The sequence below is a fragment of the Pagrus major genome, chromosome 17, assembly GCF_040436345.1.
Source record: "Pagrus major chromosome 17, Pma_NU_1.0".
NCBI lineage: Eukaryota > Metazoa > Chordata > Actinopteri > Spariformes > Sparidae > Pagrus > Pagrus major.
The window spans coordinates 14,646,793-14,663,803 of record NC_133231.1 but is presented as its reverse complement, the minus strand read 5'-3'; the positions used below and the strand labels follow the sequence as shown (position 1 = coordinate 14,663,803).

Here is a 17,011-nt window from a genome sequence, read left to right as displayed (position 1 = left end):
GTTGGAATTTGTATACCGTAAAATAGTCACATAGTTTCTTGACAGTGTTTGTAAATTTATGACAACGTAAAGCTGTGCAACGTTTATATTAAGTGATATTCTGTGTGATGAACACAGACTAAGCATGAAAGGACAAGATGTTCATGAAGTGTCTTGGATAAAGGCTTTTTGATCAAACATGATCAAGTTTTATGTTTGAGAATTATTTTGAAACTGTTTTTAGTCAGTTTTGTTTACAATATGTAAGATTCAAACTGGTCGTTTTAATCTATTGCTGTTTTCTATGACTATACATGTACTATAGATAATTTTGTAATTTTCAGTTTAACATTTCCCTGTGTATATTATGGGTTGCCTTTTTGATATTGATAAGCATCTTGTACAGACATTTGCAAAATGTTCTAATTGAATATTCTTTTCACAACCCAAGGATGTTACTTTCTTAAGAAATTTGAGTTGAGTTCAGTTATGGAATAAATTCAACTAGAAAATCTCAAATGAGTCTTGTTTAAATTTGTGTTTACTTTGGGGTAAACTAAGGAAAGGTTGACTGTCTATGAAAAGCCTTACTTCATTTACCAAAAAGTTTAAGTTCCAACCTAAGTTAGAGAACATGATAGAAACCTGGTTGTGTGAATCAAGATGTCTGACGGTACATCACAGACCTGAAAGCAACTACTTGGTATGAGGAATAAAAATACTGTTTAAAAAAATATATAAATATTACTGCCACAAACAAACCCAGTAAATAGTTTGTGTTATTTTGTACATCTGCAGTGTGGTGTACTAGAGCAAAAATCAAGTTACTATCCTGAATTTGAGACCAGTTGTGTGGTCAATAGAAGTGTTAAAATCATCTTACAGGTTTAACAGCAAATAACATGTAAGCTTTGAACATTTAGTTTATCAAGATGTAAGTGTTTTGCTTGTACAAAACTACTAAAATTGTAGTTCTTGGCTGCTGTGGCCAAAAAATGAAAAACATGTCCTGTGTCTTTTCATAAACACTTTTCCCTGACTTTGATGGAAAACGTGGAACCGAGACAGCGCCCTGGATTGAATGAAGCACAGACGCGTGGTTCTTCTCTTTGTGCAGTTTGCATGTTCTCCTTGGTTGCAGTTGAATAGTCTTTTTTGCTTAGCAAGGTTCCCCACCGAGTGAAATAACGGGGAGGAATGAAAGTGGCAGTCATGATCAGCGCTAGTCAAATTCTCTAAATTGGAAGGAAAGGTGAAAGGTGCTTCAAAGCTTCTTTTTCTCTCCTTTAGTACAGGGTACATTCTCTCCATTTTACTGAATTAATTTTTGGGAACTTTTTTATTTAATTGTATGCCGTTTGAAAGTAAATTTGATAGTTGAAACTCCCACAGTCAACGTCTAAGATGATCTTTATATTTATTGCAAACGATTCTGTTAAATACATAAATATATATTTTTCATGTACAATGTAAATATAAATTAAAGTGCTTTGCAAAGATTAACAATTTAAAGCCTGAGCTTTGTATAAGACGGTAATCCTAACCATATCAATTTGTGGTCATTTTATTATTAAAAAAAGATATATATATGAATATATCCTGACTCATGACAATGGTGTAATGATGACGGAAGCACCTCAGTCTGTGTGGATAATCCAAACTGAAGCAGCAGCTCAACCCTACAGAGGATGCCATGGCAGGTCAGTTGTCATAGTAACAGTAATCCTGGTTTCTGTAAAACAGGTATTTCTATGAGCCCTGGTCTTGGACAAGAATGTACCTGTATTGCAAAGGTTCAGTTAACTGGCTGAGACTACTTTACCCCTCGGTATTCATCTCTGTTCTACTACTGAATTTTGAAAGACGGTAGCAGTAACAGAGACTGTGTACTTTCTTTTGCTTGGGCATCATAAGACCAAGGGCTTGCGGCTTGTCTTCAGTGCCAGTTACTTTCAGAATCAATCCATTAGTGCCTACCACTGGCAATCCTGATGCACTGGAGTATATCAGGAAACATGGACCTGAGAGTATCCCTGTGATCATCCCACGCTGGAAAAGAACATTTCCTGTCTTGTAAGGAAGCACAGAAACTCAGTTAATGGTTACCTGTTGATAATTGATTTTGCATGATGTTCCTTAAACATCAGAAGAAGGCTGGGGATTTGAGGACAGATCGTTTTCCTAGAATGGACAGCTTCTCCCTCTTGTGCCACAACCTGTTCATAGAGTTTCTTTAAGTACATTCAAACAGATGAGGACTGTCCACCAGAGCTAATCAATGTAAGTAACAAGCTCATACTCACTGTGCCATGAGATACACTGAGAAGTAACAACCGCGATGTGCCTCAGCGACTGTGTTCTGTTTTTTTCACAGCTACATATTGTTAGGGAAGTATTTTAAGACCAAGGTTCCACGTCCATGTACGGCTCACACCATCAAGAGCAAGTAGTCTAACCTTGAAAAGAACTGGCAGCAATACGACCTAACATTGAATCTTATAATACCTGCCAGATCAGAGGATCCCTGGAGGCTGCATGAGATTGGGGGGAGGGGGGTAGTCTGGGAACATAAACAACATGAATGTCATCTTCTCCAGCCTGCCTGAGGTGCTGTGAGTCAGAGGGAGTCCTGTTGCCGATTTCAGAGCACAAATTGCAGTCTTATTTGATCGTAGTAGGAAGCAGGTTGACTTGCACCACATTTATACTGTAAAAAATGCAAAGTTCCCCAGTGCTGAAGAGGTACAGTAGCTAGAATTAATGTGGTTACCAGATGTGCATGGACCTAACACACTTCCCACAGGGTGTACTACCACAAGAATCTGTCTGGACTTTGGGAAATGCCTGCCCACCCAGTGTACAAGTGCTTTGAGGCCAAGCAAAGCAAATGGCTTGGACTAGTTTGTTACCAATGCATCCACTGAGTCTAAATCTTGATCACAGAAACCCAGGTCCAGTTTTAGGACAAGGGCTTATGTCCCAAACAAGGCCCTGAATCTGACACTGTACTGTACTGTATACAAATACTGCAATTGCTTTCTTCTCTTCTTGGTCAACCTTTTTAGTTGATATAATAAAAATCGTTCCACCATTAAAATCCTCCATTTTCTTCACCCTAGTGTTACAGGCACGTCCATGGATGTGCTGTGTGCAAGTTTAGTGGATAGTAAAGGCTTAAGTATTTAGAGTAGAATCTGCATATCTACCCGTCTGTGTTTACCTGCATCATCTTTTAAGCTGTTATACAGGCTATTAGTAATCATGAAGTACCGTAGTATATTCCAACCACTCCATAGCACTGTAATCAGCCAGAAGAGGGCTTTTAGTCAAAGCGTTCCATGGAAACGTGCAAGTCATTCAGCCACTTTTCCTTTCAACAAACAAGAGACAGGAGTTGTACAGTCTTTCAATCTGAAGGAACTATCAATTTTTGGGTCTGTGCTGGTGTTATGTAATTAAGCACAGCTATGTAAGTCATTGCATTATTGTATACATTTAAAAACATCTCACTTGGGGGTTAAAATTTAAAGTGATTAAATGATTCAATAATAAAAAAGTAATCTATTTTTTAATTTCTAAAGAACGTCTTTTCCTTCAACTGAGAGTTGGATTGTAAACGACACCAAACCACCAGGGTGATATTAATGTGGGCTATAGCGTTTCATTTTTATTTCACTGTTTAATTTATCTGAAACGTGAGCTCATCATTAAAAACCATTGTTCCACCATTCATTTGACTCTATCTTATGTAGCTATTTCTATTTTATCTATTGCTATAATCTTATATTTATTTGTTAGGTTCATCTTGTTAGACCTGTTCTGGAACAATAGGCACTATCGGCTATTAACAGTGTAAACTGCTAGGTTGCTTTTCAGGTTTCCATCTTTCCTGATTCCTTAGCACAAGGTAGGACTGAACCATTTAATGTCTGGACAGAGGGGTGTGATATGGCAGGCTACCTGGATGATTTTACAAGTAGGTCTCTTTGCAGACACACAGTAGCCAGGACACGGCTACTACCTGGTATATCCTCAAAATGCTAATGCTTAGGGTAGGTCACACATGTGAAATTAACAGTGGCAAATAGTCGCTTTTCTTCTCTTCTGTGCAAGCAAGAATGTGAATAAAACATCCGCTCCCGGTGTCAAAGCAAACCAGTGGTGTAGGTGTGTCACGTAAGAAAGTGGGCGTGTCATGTTGCCTCATCCTTCTGACTTCACAAAGGTCTAATGTTCCTTCTGGTTTACCCCATGGGACCTTGTATTCAGAAAAACTTTTTATGGTGGTGAATGGAGGGAGACAATGTTTTGATCTTCTTGAATTGTGTCATGAACTATACATATGTTTATCAATTAAATCGTTGCAGTTTATCATAAAACTAATAAAATATAACAACTGTGGACAGGACAGGACTGTGACAACCCAACAGTCACGTTAGTGATGTAGTTTCGTTAGACGGTCCCCAAAACCTGTAACTTAAACATGGTAGAGCAATATGATTCTGATATTTTTTAGTACCTTTTCTGTGCTGAGTTGGTGGCTGTGTTGGTGTTGAGCGAGACAAGACTTCACTGAGCAATTTCACACAAAACTTGATGATATTTTACTTTTATTATGATAAAGTGTGACTTTCTTGACTTGGAAAATTATCTTTTAAATTGACAAACATCATATGTGTAGTTCATGACACAATTCAATTGGGATACAAAAAAAAGATTTGTTTTCTTCTTTCACTGCCATACAGGGATTTTCCGGGGTGGAGTCCCATGGGGTCCACCGGGGGGGCGGGACTTTGGCTCTCTATCATCAATGGGAGCGAACACCAGCCAATCAGAGGCAGAGTGGGCGTGTGTTTGCGGAACGCCCCTCTTACGTTGCCCTTGTGTGCGTCAGACGAGAGTTTAGTGGAAAACATGATTATTGACTGAGGTCTGAAGTTGTCACCTCTGAGCACCAGATGCATGCACTGGAGAAATGTTTCAGTCTTTGCAAATGTCGCACCCATAGACCTCAAACGGCAAAAGCAAGTTGACAGGTTCATGTCAGGAACAAAACGACTCATACAACACGCAAATTCATTCAGCTGTGGCCGCAGCGCTTTATCACCGCGCAGCCATGGAGCGCGGGGAACGGCTTTCCCTACAGGACTTTTCTGCGCATGCGCTGTGTCTACCTACTGTGTTTCCGTTCCGCGCCGCAGCTGCAGCTCTCAGCTTGGTGCTCTTCCTCCTGGCACAGCATCACATTTGTTCACCACAGAGCTGAGCAGACCCGTGTTTCCCGTGAGAGTCCATGGCTTGTGCACGGGCAGATGTCTGCCGAGCTTCTCCCGCCGCCATTGTGGCATCACTTTATGGAATAACCTTAACGCTCCTGTAGCCGGTAAGTGCGTAACCTAAAGAAACGGTTGTTGTGCAGGAGCTTCTCAGTGGGTCATGGTGGCTAGCTGTCTAATGTTCCTCCTTTATCCGGCCTTCTTCAGGAACGTGGCCGGCCACCTCCCCCAGGTTAGCTTTCACTAGCAACCCTTCTGGGGTGTTTGTACAAGCTACCATACGTTACACCTAGCTACATCCAAAGGGGTCAGACTCCAGGTTAGCAAGCGTAGCGAATTAATAGTACTAGTGAAAAGCTTGGAGCTCGTTAAAACGATACTGTGCGTCTAACAGAGTGCAGTACCCCCAGCAAAAACACCCCTATGGTCGTTAGCAGCGAGTTCAGCATTAGCGAGCTAACGTAGCATGAGATATTCTGTATATTTTCCGAGCTCTGGTTCTGTTAGTGAGCACTGTTGTGTTTATGTCTTGCTTATCTTTGGTGGGTTACTTGCCAGTGGTCGAGGTCGTCGACATCTGCTTAGTCAGATAATGCAAGTTGCAAATACTGTAGGGCTTTCCTCCCCATTCATCTGAACTTCAAACGTACAGAGTTGCAGGTTCACGTCTGTGCTGTGGTCTGATTTTTAGCTATTCAAGAAGTTTTGGACTTTTAATGCGTCCTGAATATTAAAGTAAGGGGTCAAAACACGCCCTGAAATGACTGACATCTGAATATTTCTACTCTGGGAAGTACGTTCCCAACATGTTGATGGTCTGAAGCATGTGTATTTCGTGTAGCTGTTTCACAATAAAGGTTTTCCCATGCCTTGGCAGTGGATGGCTTCTAAAGGTGCACTATGTAGTTTTGGAGAAGAAATTCAAACTCAGAATTAAAACATGTTTCTGTATTAATGAGGGACTAATACTAACACAGAAATATGGATTTTTTTCCCCCCATGACTGAATAATCAAGCTGTTCTCAGAAGAAAATAAGTTTGCCAGAACACTTTTTTAAAGCTAGAAATGTGGCGGGGTCCGCCAGATATAAACAAAGTGAAACAGTATGAAATTGTGTTGTCCTTTCAGGTCAGGTTGTTTATTCAGTCATGAAAATGAAGAGTTTGTTTGTTTAGATTGATTAGGCATAAAATAAATAAGTCAGTGAAGATCTCTTTCTTCTGATTAACATTTCTTCCCCAAAACTACATAGTGCACCTTTTAATGTTAAGTGGCATGAGCTGTGTCCTAAAATAGTCATTACGTTAGGGATGCATGAGATGGATTTGTGTCAGCCGATACTGACAGCTGATAATTTCACATTTTTGTATTTAAAAAAAGTTCCTAACCTGTAGTTTATGCACACCTAAGCATAAGCAATTCTTAGATGTAGTGAGCAAATAGGGATAATTTAATACTCCACAGCTCGAATAAGATTTGTGTTAAAATATAGACCACCCCCTCTCTTGCAGAACATGTATTGCAAATGTCAGTTGTCTTCATCTGAAGCTGTAAAAAAAACCATCCACGCCAGCGACATGTTTGGCTCTCTAGTCTACACCGTGTGACTATGCAGTTGCAGCAGTTTGACATCATGACAACAGTGGGCTGCTGTTCTTCTTCATCTACTCTGCGATCTTCGTCAGCAATCACAAACCAACTTTCAAGGCGCAAACATCCATCTACTGTATTGGAGTATGTAGAGAGTTGTAGCACTTGTTAGGTCAATGAAAGCACTTTGACTTGATATTATTGGCAAGAATACCACTGATTAAGATAAAAAGCTGATAATATAAATTTCCCAATATCAGGCTCATAATTTATTGGTACGATACACATTGGGCGTCCCCAAATTATAAATGTGTGTATATATATATATATATGATGCGGCAAAAATCAGTGGATCAGAAAACGGGGAAGATCTGGTAAAAGAAAATATAAACAGGAATGTAGGAGTGGAAAACATCTCTAAACCACAGAAAAAGACCAAGGAAAACTACTCATGCCAGAAATCATTCTTCAGGCACTGGGAGGAGAGGGTAAAATCATCACTATTGTGTGGTTATTTTGTAAAGTATGCTAGAGGCAGACACAGACAGACGAGGCAAGTGACTCTGTGTCAGTGTAGATTGATACATTTGGTCAAATGAAAGCAAATCTGTTTCACATATCAGACAAAAGGTGTAAATCTGCAGCTGTGCTTTGTGCTGACCATGGGCAGGCAGGGCTGTGGCTCTTCATGTTGCATTCCAGGGCATCCCTCAGGTGCTCTGTCGGGAGGATGCTGGGAGAGAATGCAGGCCAAGGCTGGACTGACTAAGCATGGCCTTTTCTTCATATTATTTGCCGGTCTAAGGGTGCGTTCCAAATCACATTCTTCTTTTTTCTTTTAGTACGTACTGCAGCTGCCCTTACAAAGTATATACTTTTGCATGCAGTATGCATACAATTACGACATACTACTTCATCATGACAGCTCGCCTTGAACTTAACTCCTATATCCGTCTCAGCCGTAGCACAAAATTTTGGAGAACAAAAAACCTAGTACCTACACTTGAATGTGCTTTCATCTGTCAACGCCGTGTCAGTCATTCTGTCAAACGAGCTGTCAAATGTTTGTGCTCTCTCGGCTTTGTTTATAGTTGCGTGACGCAACGTGACATATCTTCCACTGGGCAGAGGATTGTGGGTCAGAATAGCCAGAAAAGCATGCTGGCTTGCATACTGCAAAATACAACCATATGTCATAGGACATCCTGGTATTTTTGACATACTGCATTTTACATACTTTGTATTGGGATATACTAAATCTTTTTCTGGCATACTAAATGGTATGATAGTATGGTTATTGGAACGCAGGGCTCTTTTTAAAGACATAGTTTTAGTTAAACCATGTTGGCTCAATCCCCACCAAAAAATGTTTTGTTTATGTGTGAGTAACAGTAAAATGAATGAGAATACAGGTATGCTATTAGAATAAGTTGAAAGATTTTAGGCTGGAAAATCTATTTTTGCAAATTAGGGCTGCACAATTATCTAACTCACATAAAGCTGCAATTTTCGATAAAGGTATAATGTGGCATAAACAGCATTTTAATGAAGTGCTGCAGAGATGACATGGCCTATAAATCTGGTTCTCCATATATTAGAAAACATATTTTTTTGGTACAGACGGTCATGATTTTATTCGTCTCTTTCAGTGAAAATTAAAAAAAATTTCAGTGAAAATAAAAATGCAAAAATAAGCATTCCCACCAATTGTGAATCACATTGCATACCATATCGTGCAGCCCTGTTGCAAATAATATGCAAATTGTTATTGTCCATTTCCACGTGGTGACATCATTCTGTGTATGTTGTGTGTGATTTACAGGAAACGTCCTTGCATGAATACATCACCTGCCTTGTGCGTGTGGCTGCCATGATGCTTGGGTTTCAGGGCAGTGCTTCCTCCTCCAAAGTGTATCGTTGTGTGGCATGTTCAGCCACCTTCACTGGATTGGCCTCCTTGCTGGTTCATCAGGCAAGCCATGCTAATGCACTCTCCAAAGTCTCTGCCCCTCCACAGCCAAACATCAGCCCACATGAAACCCTGTTTGCAAGCATGAACTCATCCAGTGAGCACCCCAGTGCACCCACACTCTTGCCTGAGAGCCCTTCACCTTCCTTTTATATTTGTGATTGTGGAGAGGAATTTCAGGACTTCAGTCTGATGCTGGAGCATAAGCGATCACATGTTTCTCAACTACAGCTAATGCCACCTCTGGATAACAATAGCGTTCTCTGTGGAACAGATAACGCTTTTCCCACCCAGCATGTATCATTCTCTCCAACTGTAACCCAGCCAGATGTGGTCCTTAGTTGCCCCTCTACCTCAAAGTCCCCAGTTGTTGAACTGACCACATTAAAAAACCATAAAGCAAATGTAAGGCTGAACGATGGTAATACCACAGTAACCACTCCTCAAGGTCAGTGTTCACTCCCTGAAGATGACAGTGAGAAACAACTCCAGAACATGTCAGCCACGGCAGAGCAGACATCAGAGACTGTAGAGCATATGCATTTCAAAGACAAAAAGCAGTCTGTTCTCAGCAGTGGAAATTGTGAGAATTTACCTAAAAAAAATGATCTAATGAAGTTGCTGGCATCAGCGTACTTGACACGCTTTACAGCTCCTCAGAGTCAGAACAATGACACCGTTACCCCCAAACAAGAAGTCGTCCCCATTGACATAACACCAGGAGCAAAAACTGAGGTGCCCCCGATCCAGGATCTCTCTATTGCACAGTTGAGACGGCTGCTTGCAACACCCAGCGTAAAGACGAAAGCTCCATCCATCAGCAGAGTTCTTGAGTCCAGTAAGAAGAAGGTGGTGTCTCTGACCAAGACTTTCTCGCCTGTTGTCGTTCTTGAAACCCGTCAGAAACTCAAAGATCCCGGCAGTAATGGCACATATGGAAGATATCAATGTGGCCGCTGTCGAAGGGTCTTTCAGAACTTGGACAAACTGACAGAGCATCATTTCTTGCACAAAAAAGAGAGGATTAAATGTTGCCGTCGCTGCAAACAGCTCATCATTGGGCGGATGCCTTTACCTGACAATCATGTATGCCCTCAGTTAGGAAACAAAACCATACAGCTGTCAAACTCATTCAAGAACAAGTTACCATTTGCACCAAAACTAGCGCCATTCCATAGTCTAAACAATACAAGGAAAGTTTTCTTTTGTCCATTGTGCAAGCACAGCTATGCACGGAGGTGGAACCTAAAAAAGCACAAGTGCCAGGGCCCTCGGGCAGCCGTCCTTCAGCAGACCAACCCTTCCATTCAGAGAATGCTAGTATTGAGATCAAACAGTAAAGCCAAATCAAATGAAGAGGTTATAGCTGGATCTCAAAAAAGTGTTGGGGTGGGTACTGAAGTTACTGGTCGTATAAAGGTGGAGGTAACCTCTTCCACTTCAGAGCAGTCTGCAGCTTCACAGTTGGCTTGGACTCGTCCCGCAAATAGCTTTGCACCGTTCTACCCCAAATCCTCCATCGTGGAGCAGCACAAGGATGCCTCTCTTTGTGGGATGTCGCTGCAGCAAGGAGAAGAAAACAGCAGCTGGGATGCAGCAGCAGTCGATGATGGAGACAGTAATGAAGGGCAGTGGACAATGCCCTTGGATGATGAAATGGAGGTGCTTAGCTCTGTAGAGAAAGCTGGTAGCGGAACAGAGGTGGAGAAATCTCTGTCAGTCGTACATGCAGAGACTGTACCCTCTAGCCTGCGCTATTTTGTCAGAGATGGTGTAAAACGTTACCCTTGCAACAGGTGTCAGAAAACCTACAGTCGGCCATCTACTTTGAGGCGTCATCTACGATTGTGTGGGTTTAGGCCACGTGGATCTGGGACCGTAGCACAGAGTGACAGTCAGGGTGCCACCCCACTAAATGCCAACAACGTGAGACCAATGTTTCCTTGTTCTGTCTGTGGGAAGACCTTTAACCGCAAAGATAACATGATGGTTCACAGAAACAAGTGTCAGCTGCAACAAACAACAGATGTGGACAGAGAAACTGCACAGCAGTCAGGCAATGCAACAGATTGTCAAACACAGGAGGAGGATGGAGGCAACTGGGGCATCATGTCATTGCCATCGGTACTGCCAAGGAGGGTGACATGTGAGTGTGGGGTGGGGTTTACATCTCCAAGGCTCCTCTTGGAGCATCTGCAGAAGCATGCGCAGGAGTCGTACACATGTCCGACTTGTGGAGAGACTGTTAATTCCTGGGCAGACTACGAAGTTCATCTGCAGATCCATATGCATCCTCATCACCAGCTGCTGAAGGGACTGCAACCACAGCGGTCACAACCTCTGTTGCTTCGATTTCAGCAACAGCGAGCTCCGCAGCAGCCATCTCCGCCAGTGCATCAGCCTCCACAGAAGCAAACCGTCAACACAGAGCAGCTTCCAAATCCAGTAAAAAAACAGCAGAGGATTGTGTGCACACGGTGTGGCAACACTTTCGCCACTCGCTGTTCCCTTCGAAGGCACATATCCTGGAATCGATGCAAAGGTGCCCGGGTTACAAACCCATCCACAAACCCGCCCAAAACATATCACTGTTCCCATTGCAACTCTGACTTCCCCAACACAATCAGTCTTCTCTTTCACCAGAGGAGCGGGGCTTGCAAGCCTGCCATTAAGCCTGTACGCTGTCCTGTTTGCCTCCGCTGGTTTGGCACTGTGGACGGTTTACAGAAACATCTGCTTACTCACAAACAGTCTGAATCCTATCAGTGTGATGTGTGTCAGGGTAGATACCCTAACCTTAAATCACTCAAAAACCATCGCAGGAGGATTCATCGCATTATGGCTGGAGACACTAAGCCAAAATCACAAGAACAGCTGAGCACTTAATGACAATTCAGTTTTTCTGAAAATGTCTTACATGGGAGTGGTGCATTTAAGATCACTACACATTTCTGTGTTTGCCAGTTGTAATTGACTTGTTTTTCTTTTCTTCTTTTTTCTTTTTTTTTTTTTAACTCCAGGAGTTATTCTGACATTGTACAGCCATTTAAGATGTTTTTATTTTTATTTTTAAAGCAACTCTGAGCGTGTGTTAGAGTAGCTCGCCACTGAAAAAAAAAAAAGCTTTGATAAACTGTAAATTTAAGTTCAATTATAATAATCACTTTATAACATAGCCTCATTAGCCTGTAAATGTTTCTTGAGTATTTGTTAATCAGACTTTTAACACTGAGGTTGTTGTGATGTAGCTTGTTGTCCCTGGTGTTAATAAACTACCAGTATGTGAAACATGAACATTACATCATTTTGTGTGATTGTGGGGTCTAATTAAGGCAGAAAAGAGCAGGATTAACACGAGATTTTATTTTAAACCTTGTGTGAGAGCTTGATTTAAGATTACACTCATATTAACAGTGGGATTGTGTTTCTACAGTAAAACCTGAAAGCAAGACAATGAAATTAAATTCATTTTAATTAAAATTATATATATGTGTTCAGATTATTTGATATGTTAACAACATTTTATTGTTCAGTTACTTCCAGAAGGATTCAATTTGCAACTACTGCACAAATTCATGTTATGCAGTTAAGAGTTATTTTGGTATGTTTGCCTATAGACTGTGAGTGGAGAGTGTGCAAACTAATCAATAACTTAGTGTCTGGGCAAATCATGCAACAGCCCTGTGATCCAAACACTCGGGGTAGGCTTACTGTGTCAGCTGGTTTGTGTTTGTTTATAAATGTTCTGGATTATTCAATTAAAATATCACATTAACTGATATGGTAAGGGCTTTAAGGGCCTTTGGGATCATAGTTTGTACCTTTGCCAAACAAATCATTTTAGTCAGTCATGGACCATAACAGTACTGTACGTTGACATGTGAACAGAGGCCTGATAATTATTTTTTTATTTGATTTGATATCCCAAACGCTTGTGGATGGTTTTTAAGTAAGTTTACTGATAAGTTAATATTTTTCAAATATATCATTCTCAATGAAAATACCTGAAATGAGATCCATACATTAAATATGCTATATAAAACACTAATTGCTGGAGTCTTAATCAGGCAGAGAAACCCAGGAATAGTCACTGCCTACCTAATGCGCATATAAGGGGAAAAGATATTATTATAACAAGTATGTTTAACATTGAAAAAAAGGCACAGGTAGGAAAATCTGGACTATTAACTGAGGGAAATTCAGCTGTGTAACTTAAGAAAGTCATAGTTCTGGGCTTTTCATTTTGTGTGCCCATGGAAAATGCTATACAATCAACAAGTAGCTCTATGACCTGTGAGTTTCAATATACACCACCTGCTAATGTCTTTAAATTTCATTTTGTGTGCATAACAATGAACATGGAGAGAAAATACAGGTTTTTAAAATGAAATGAGCTGTGCAAATAAAGAGGATGGAACATGTCAAATATTGGCCAAGGGGTGTGTAAATACTCAGTCAAATGTAAATAGTGCAAAGAATAATCCAGAAATGTGCGTTCATGAAATGCATAGAGGTTTTACATTACTGTAACATTGCAGTGTCCATTCGAGATAAGAGCCAGTGGTAGTGTCTCTGGCCTTGTTGATAAGACCAGCTGCAGTTGTTAAGAAACTACTTGTGATGTGGGGTTTGGGTCCTGATGGAGTGCAGCCTCTTGCCGGAGGGGAGTGTTTCAAAACGGTTTGTCTGGGGGGAAGGTGGGAGGTGTCGACCACAATCCTTCCTGCACCCCTCAGGTCCCTGGAGGCGTACAAGTCCTGAAGGGATGGCAGATTGCAACCAGTCACCCCCTCAGCGGAGCAAATTATACACTTCAGTCTTACCTTGTGCTCGGCTGTAGCAGCACCACACCAGATGGTGTAAGAGGAGAAGAGGGACTCAATGGTGGTTGAGTCGGCAAGCACCATCATTGACTTTGGGGGGTTGAACAGGTTTGCTCTCCCTATTGTTGTACCCTGGGAGAAACCGGGCTCAGTGGTCATTAACAGACTGTTCTTCAAGGTCAAAATGAACAAGCTCAACTAAAAAGACACTAGAGATGATCTGAATCATGTGCACATCTTTACTAAACATCTATATTTCAGTGACGAGTGAGCGAAGGACTGTGCTTCAAGCAAGGAAGTGGACCTTGGGTTGAGATTATCTTGTCAGGACATGAACTGAGCTGATGCTGGTGTTACTGATCTGTCTCTGTTTTATTGGCACTAAAACCCAGCCACTATAAAAACCGCAGTCGCAGCGTCGATGGCGACCTCCAGTCGATAGGTGTCAGTATAGCGAGGCGAACCCTGGACGTTTGGCTGTCGAAGCGCGCCATCCGTAGAAGAAGAGGGTGGGTCTTTCCTCCGGTTTTTTTTATATGCTCTGGCTAATGGGCTAGCTGCTACCTGCCCGTCCTAATTACCGGCAAGTTAGTCCGATTCTGAATGTCTCACAGAAAGACAATCAGCAAGCGGTTCGCGGTGTTTTGCGGGTTCATGCCTGAATATTGACACAGCGGGACTCTGGTTTAAATGTGAAGGTAAGCCAACGTTATTGTCCCTGAGCTAGCTAGCAGAGGCTAACGTTAGCATGGTAGGTTTGTAGCGCTAGCGATTCAAGCGCGCGTTCAACAAAATAAATTGTTAAACGCGACTGAGACAACGTATTTTTTAACAATTAGTTGTATAAAAAAATAGTGTTATAAATGTGCCACAGTTTTATTTGGATGGGTGATAATGTGGTCTGTAAATCACAACCTATGAGGTGTATGGTAGGAAAAATCGGATAAAGAGTTCATTAGCTCGTCTCAGAAGTTTGGAGTTGCTTTTCAGAGACGAGCAAATGACGATGGACGTTTAAATGAAGCTTTAAGTGATTCCGAAAATGTAAAGTCTCCTCATGATTTAGCACGCAGTTAGTTTATTGTGCAATATGTAGCTGTTAGCATACCTCGCTCCTCTGAGTCAGGTAGCACCATCCACCATTAAACAATGAACTGTGTTGAGAATGTGGCCATTTCAGTTGTTGTCTGTTTCTGTTTGCGTTGACTCTTAACACCTGTCTCCAGCAGGTCAGCAGCTCTGCAGGGGTCCACATCATCAGTGAGCACATCCACAGCCTGATCATGGAGACTGGGAGGCTTAAGCTGCAAAATGTTATGGACGATGGCTTAAGCAGAGACTTGATGAATGCTGGTCGGTTTTGCTTCAGCTGTGAGCAGATATTTGCAAATCGGAGGTGCCTGGAGGAACACATGTGCTCTGCTGCAAGTTTCATCTGCTCCTGTGGAACGGAGTTTACTGAATACACAGACATGCAGGAGCACAGCACAACACATGAACCAGGACACCAGGTGCTGGATCATGAAACAATAAGGAAGCGCAGACTGGAGAAGCGCATGGAAGAGGAGAAGCAGCTGAAGAGACTGCAGACAGGTGAGGTTGTGTGGAAAGCACCTGAAATGGACAATTTGGCATCGATTTCATTGCCAGTGAAGCCTTGGTTACAGGTTCCCATGCAGTCTGCACCGATTCCACAAGTGCCAGAGTTGTACCCCGCTCTGTCACAAGAACCTTACCCAAATCCTTTCTCTTCTTCACCAGACATGAAGAATATTTTTGCAAATGTAGGAGCACCGACAGTGGATCTATGGACACTTTACCAGCCAGTTGTGTTAATTCAAACGGTGCGCAAATTCAACAAGAAAAAGCCTTACACTTGTGGTAAATGTGGGCAGGGTTTTATGACAAGGACCTCTCTCATATCTCATCACAGCATCCATGTCACAGATAAAGTTTCTGGGTGTATAGGATGCGGGCTGCTGCTCTCCAGCAAGAAGTTAGTGCCTCGCTTCCATGTTTGCAACTCACCCAACAATGCTACTAAATTCAGAATCATCACTGCGGATCCACTGAAGCCAAATCAAGTCCAGAGTGAGAATCCAAGTGCATGGGGGCCTCAGGCCACTTCCTTTCTACAGGTGAAAAGCCAGAATCTCAGTGCAGCGAATACAGTCAGTCGGGCATCTCACGTCACTCCCACCCTGCCGCTGAAAAATCAGAATATCAGAACATACAATCAAAGCAATCAGGGGATCAGTGTCGCTCTGTCCCAGCAGTCAAAGAGCCCGAATCCCATTGCGTCCAGGCTTCATGGTACCGCCTCCTTTCTACCGAAGAGCCAAAGTCCAAATCCTATCAGATCTTATGAAAGCAGCCAGGGGCTTCCTGTCACTACCTCTGGGATTGTGAAGACGTCCATAAACTCTGCATCAGGTTTAGCGAGCAAACCAACAAAGACATCCTCCGCATCGAATGGATACACATGTCGAGTTTGTCATATTTCTTTTGATTCTGCTCAGCTGCTCCAGAGGCACAAGTGCATCAAAGCACAGGAGTTTATGGCACAGCACGGGCGTGCTGGCAAACAGCAATTCAAAATAAGGAGGGTGACACCAGTGGTGAGCTCAAATCTTGCTCAGATGAATGGTGAAAGAAAGCTTGGGGCTCCAGCTTCTGGAAACATCAAGAAAAACCAAATCATGGCCGTCACTCTGGACAAAGGGCAAGGGAAAACAGGAGCAGACATAGAAGATGATTGTTACATTGTTGAAAGTGGACCAGACAAACCTGCTGAGATGATTTACCAAGTAACCTCCTCTGTCCCTATTAAGACTTGACAAAACTAGACACATCCAGTTTGCATGTCACATTTTATGTTGATAATGGACCAAGTGCTTAAAGATAGTAGTCTCCTGGTTGAACAACATCTACTTGTTTAAGTTCATCGCACAGGAACGTAATGCCTCCTGGCTTTTTTGCCCAAACTACGCTCAAAGCTAAAGACATGTAAGATGAGTTGTGAAAATGAACACACATTTTATTATGCTGGATTTCTTTTTATCAGTAAACAGTCCAATATTGACTTTCCAAAAGACTAAAGTTAGTGTCCTTACAACTGTTATAGAACATGTAAATTATAAAGTTTTATTGAAATGTATGCATGGTTTACCCATGTTTGGTGGGATAACCAGGTACTGTAATATAGTTGTTGTTTTTTTTTTTAAATATGTTTTTAGTATGACCAGAATGTGTTGTGAGGATGTGGGAGATGGGCCACAATACCATGTGTGTTCTCTCCAGCTTTGTCAGCCTTCAAGAATACAGTATATGTTGTATTAAACTATATTTTCAAACTCATTGTGTGTGTGTTCAT

At 41.8% G+C, this 17,011-nt stretch overlaps 2 protein-coding genes across 3 annotated transcripts; both read left to right on the top strand.

Annotated features, from left to right (window-relative positions):
• Positions 1-5,274: 5,274 nt before the first annotated feature.
• LOC141012571 (uncharacterized) lies at positions 5,275-12,103 on the top strand. The gene is made up of 2 exons (XM_073486078.1): positions 5,275-5,362; positions 8,669-12,103. The coding sequence occupies exon 2, from the start codon at positions 8,717-8,719 to the stop codon at positions 11,699-11,701; it is 2,985 nt and encodes a 994-aa protein (XP_073342179.1). The 5' UTR covers positions 5,275-5,362; positions 8,669-8,716; the 3' UTR covers positions 11,702-12,103.
• A 2,066-nt stretch (positions 12,104-14,169) lies between these two features.
• On the top strand, positions 14,170-16,995 carry LOC141011940 (uncharacterized). 2 transcript variants are annotated; one of them, XM_073485296.1, is made up of 2 exons: positions 14,170-14,336; positions 14,868-16,995. In XM_073485296.1, exon 2 carries the CDS (start codon positions 14,922-14,924, stop codon positions 16,473-16,475), a length of 1,554 nt encoding a protein of 517 aa, XP_073341397.1. In that variant the 5' UTR covers positions 14,170-14,336; positions 14,868-14,921; the 3' UTR covers positions 16,476-16,995. The 2 variants fall into 2 exon arrangements, with proteins under 2 accessions (XP_073341397.1, XP_073341396.1); XM_073485295.1 differs by having other exon boundaries at positions 14,865-16,995.
• Positions 16,996-17,011: the final 16 nt, after the last annotated feature.

Bases quoted from the DNA above. Each gene is read 5' to 3' on its own strand.
- LOC141012571 (XM_073486078.1), top strand. From the start codon at position 8,717: ATGATGCTTGGGTTTCAGGGCAGTGCTTCCTCCTCCAAAGTGTATCGT.
- LOC141011940 (XM_073485296.1), top strand. From the start codon at position 14,922: ATGGAGACTGGGAGGCTTAAGCTGCAAAATGTTATGGACGATGGCTTA.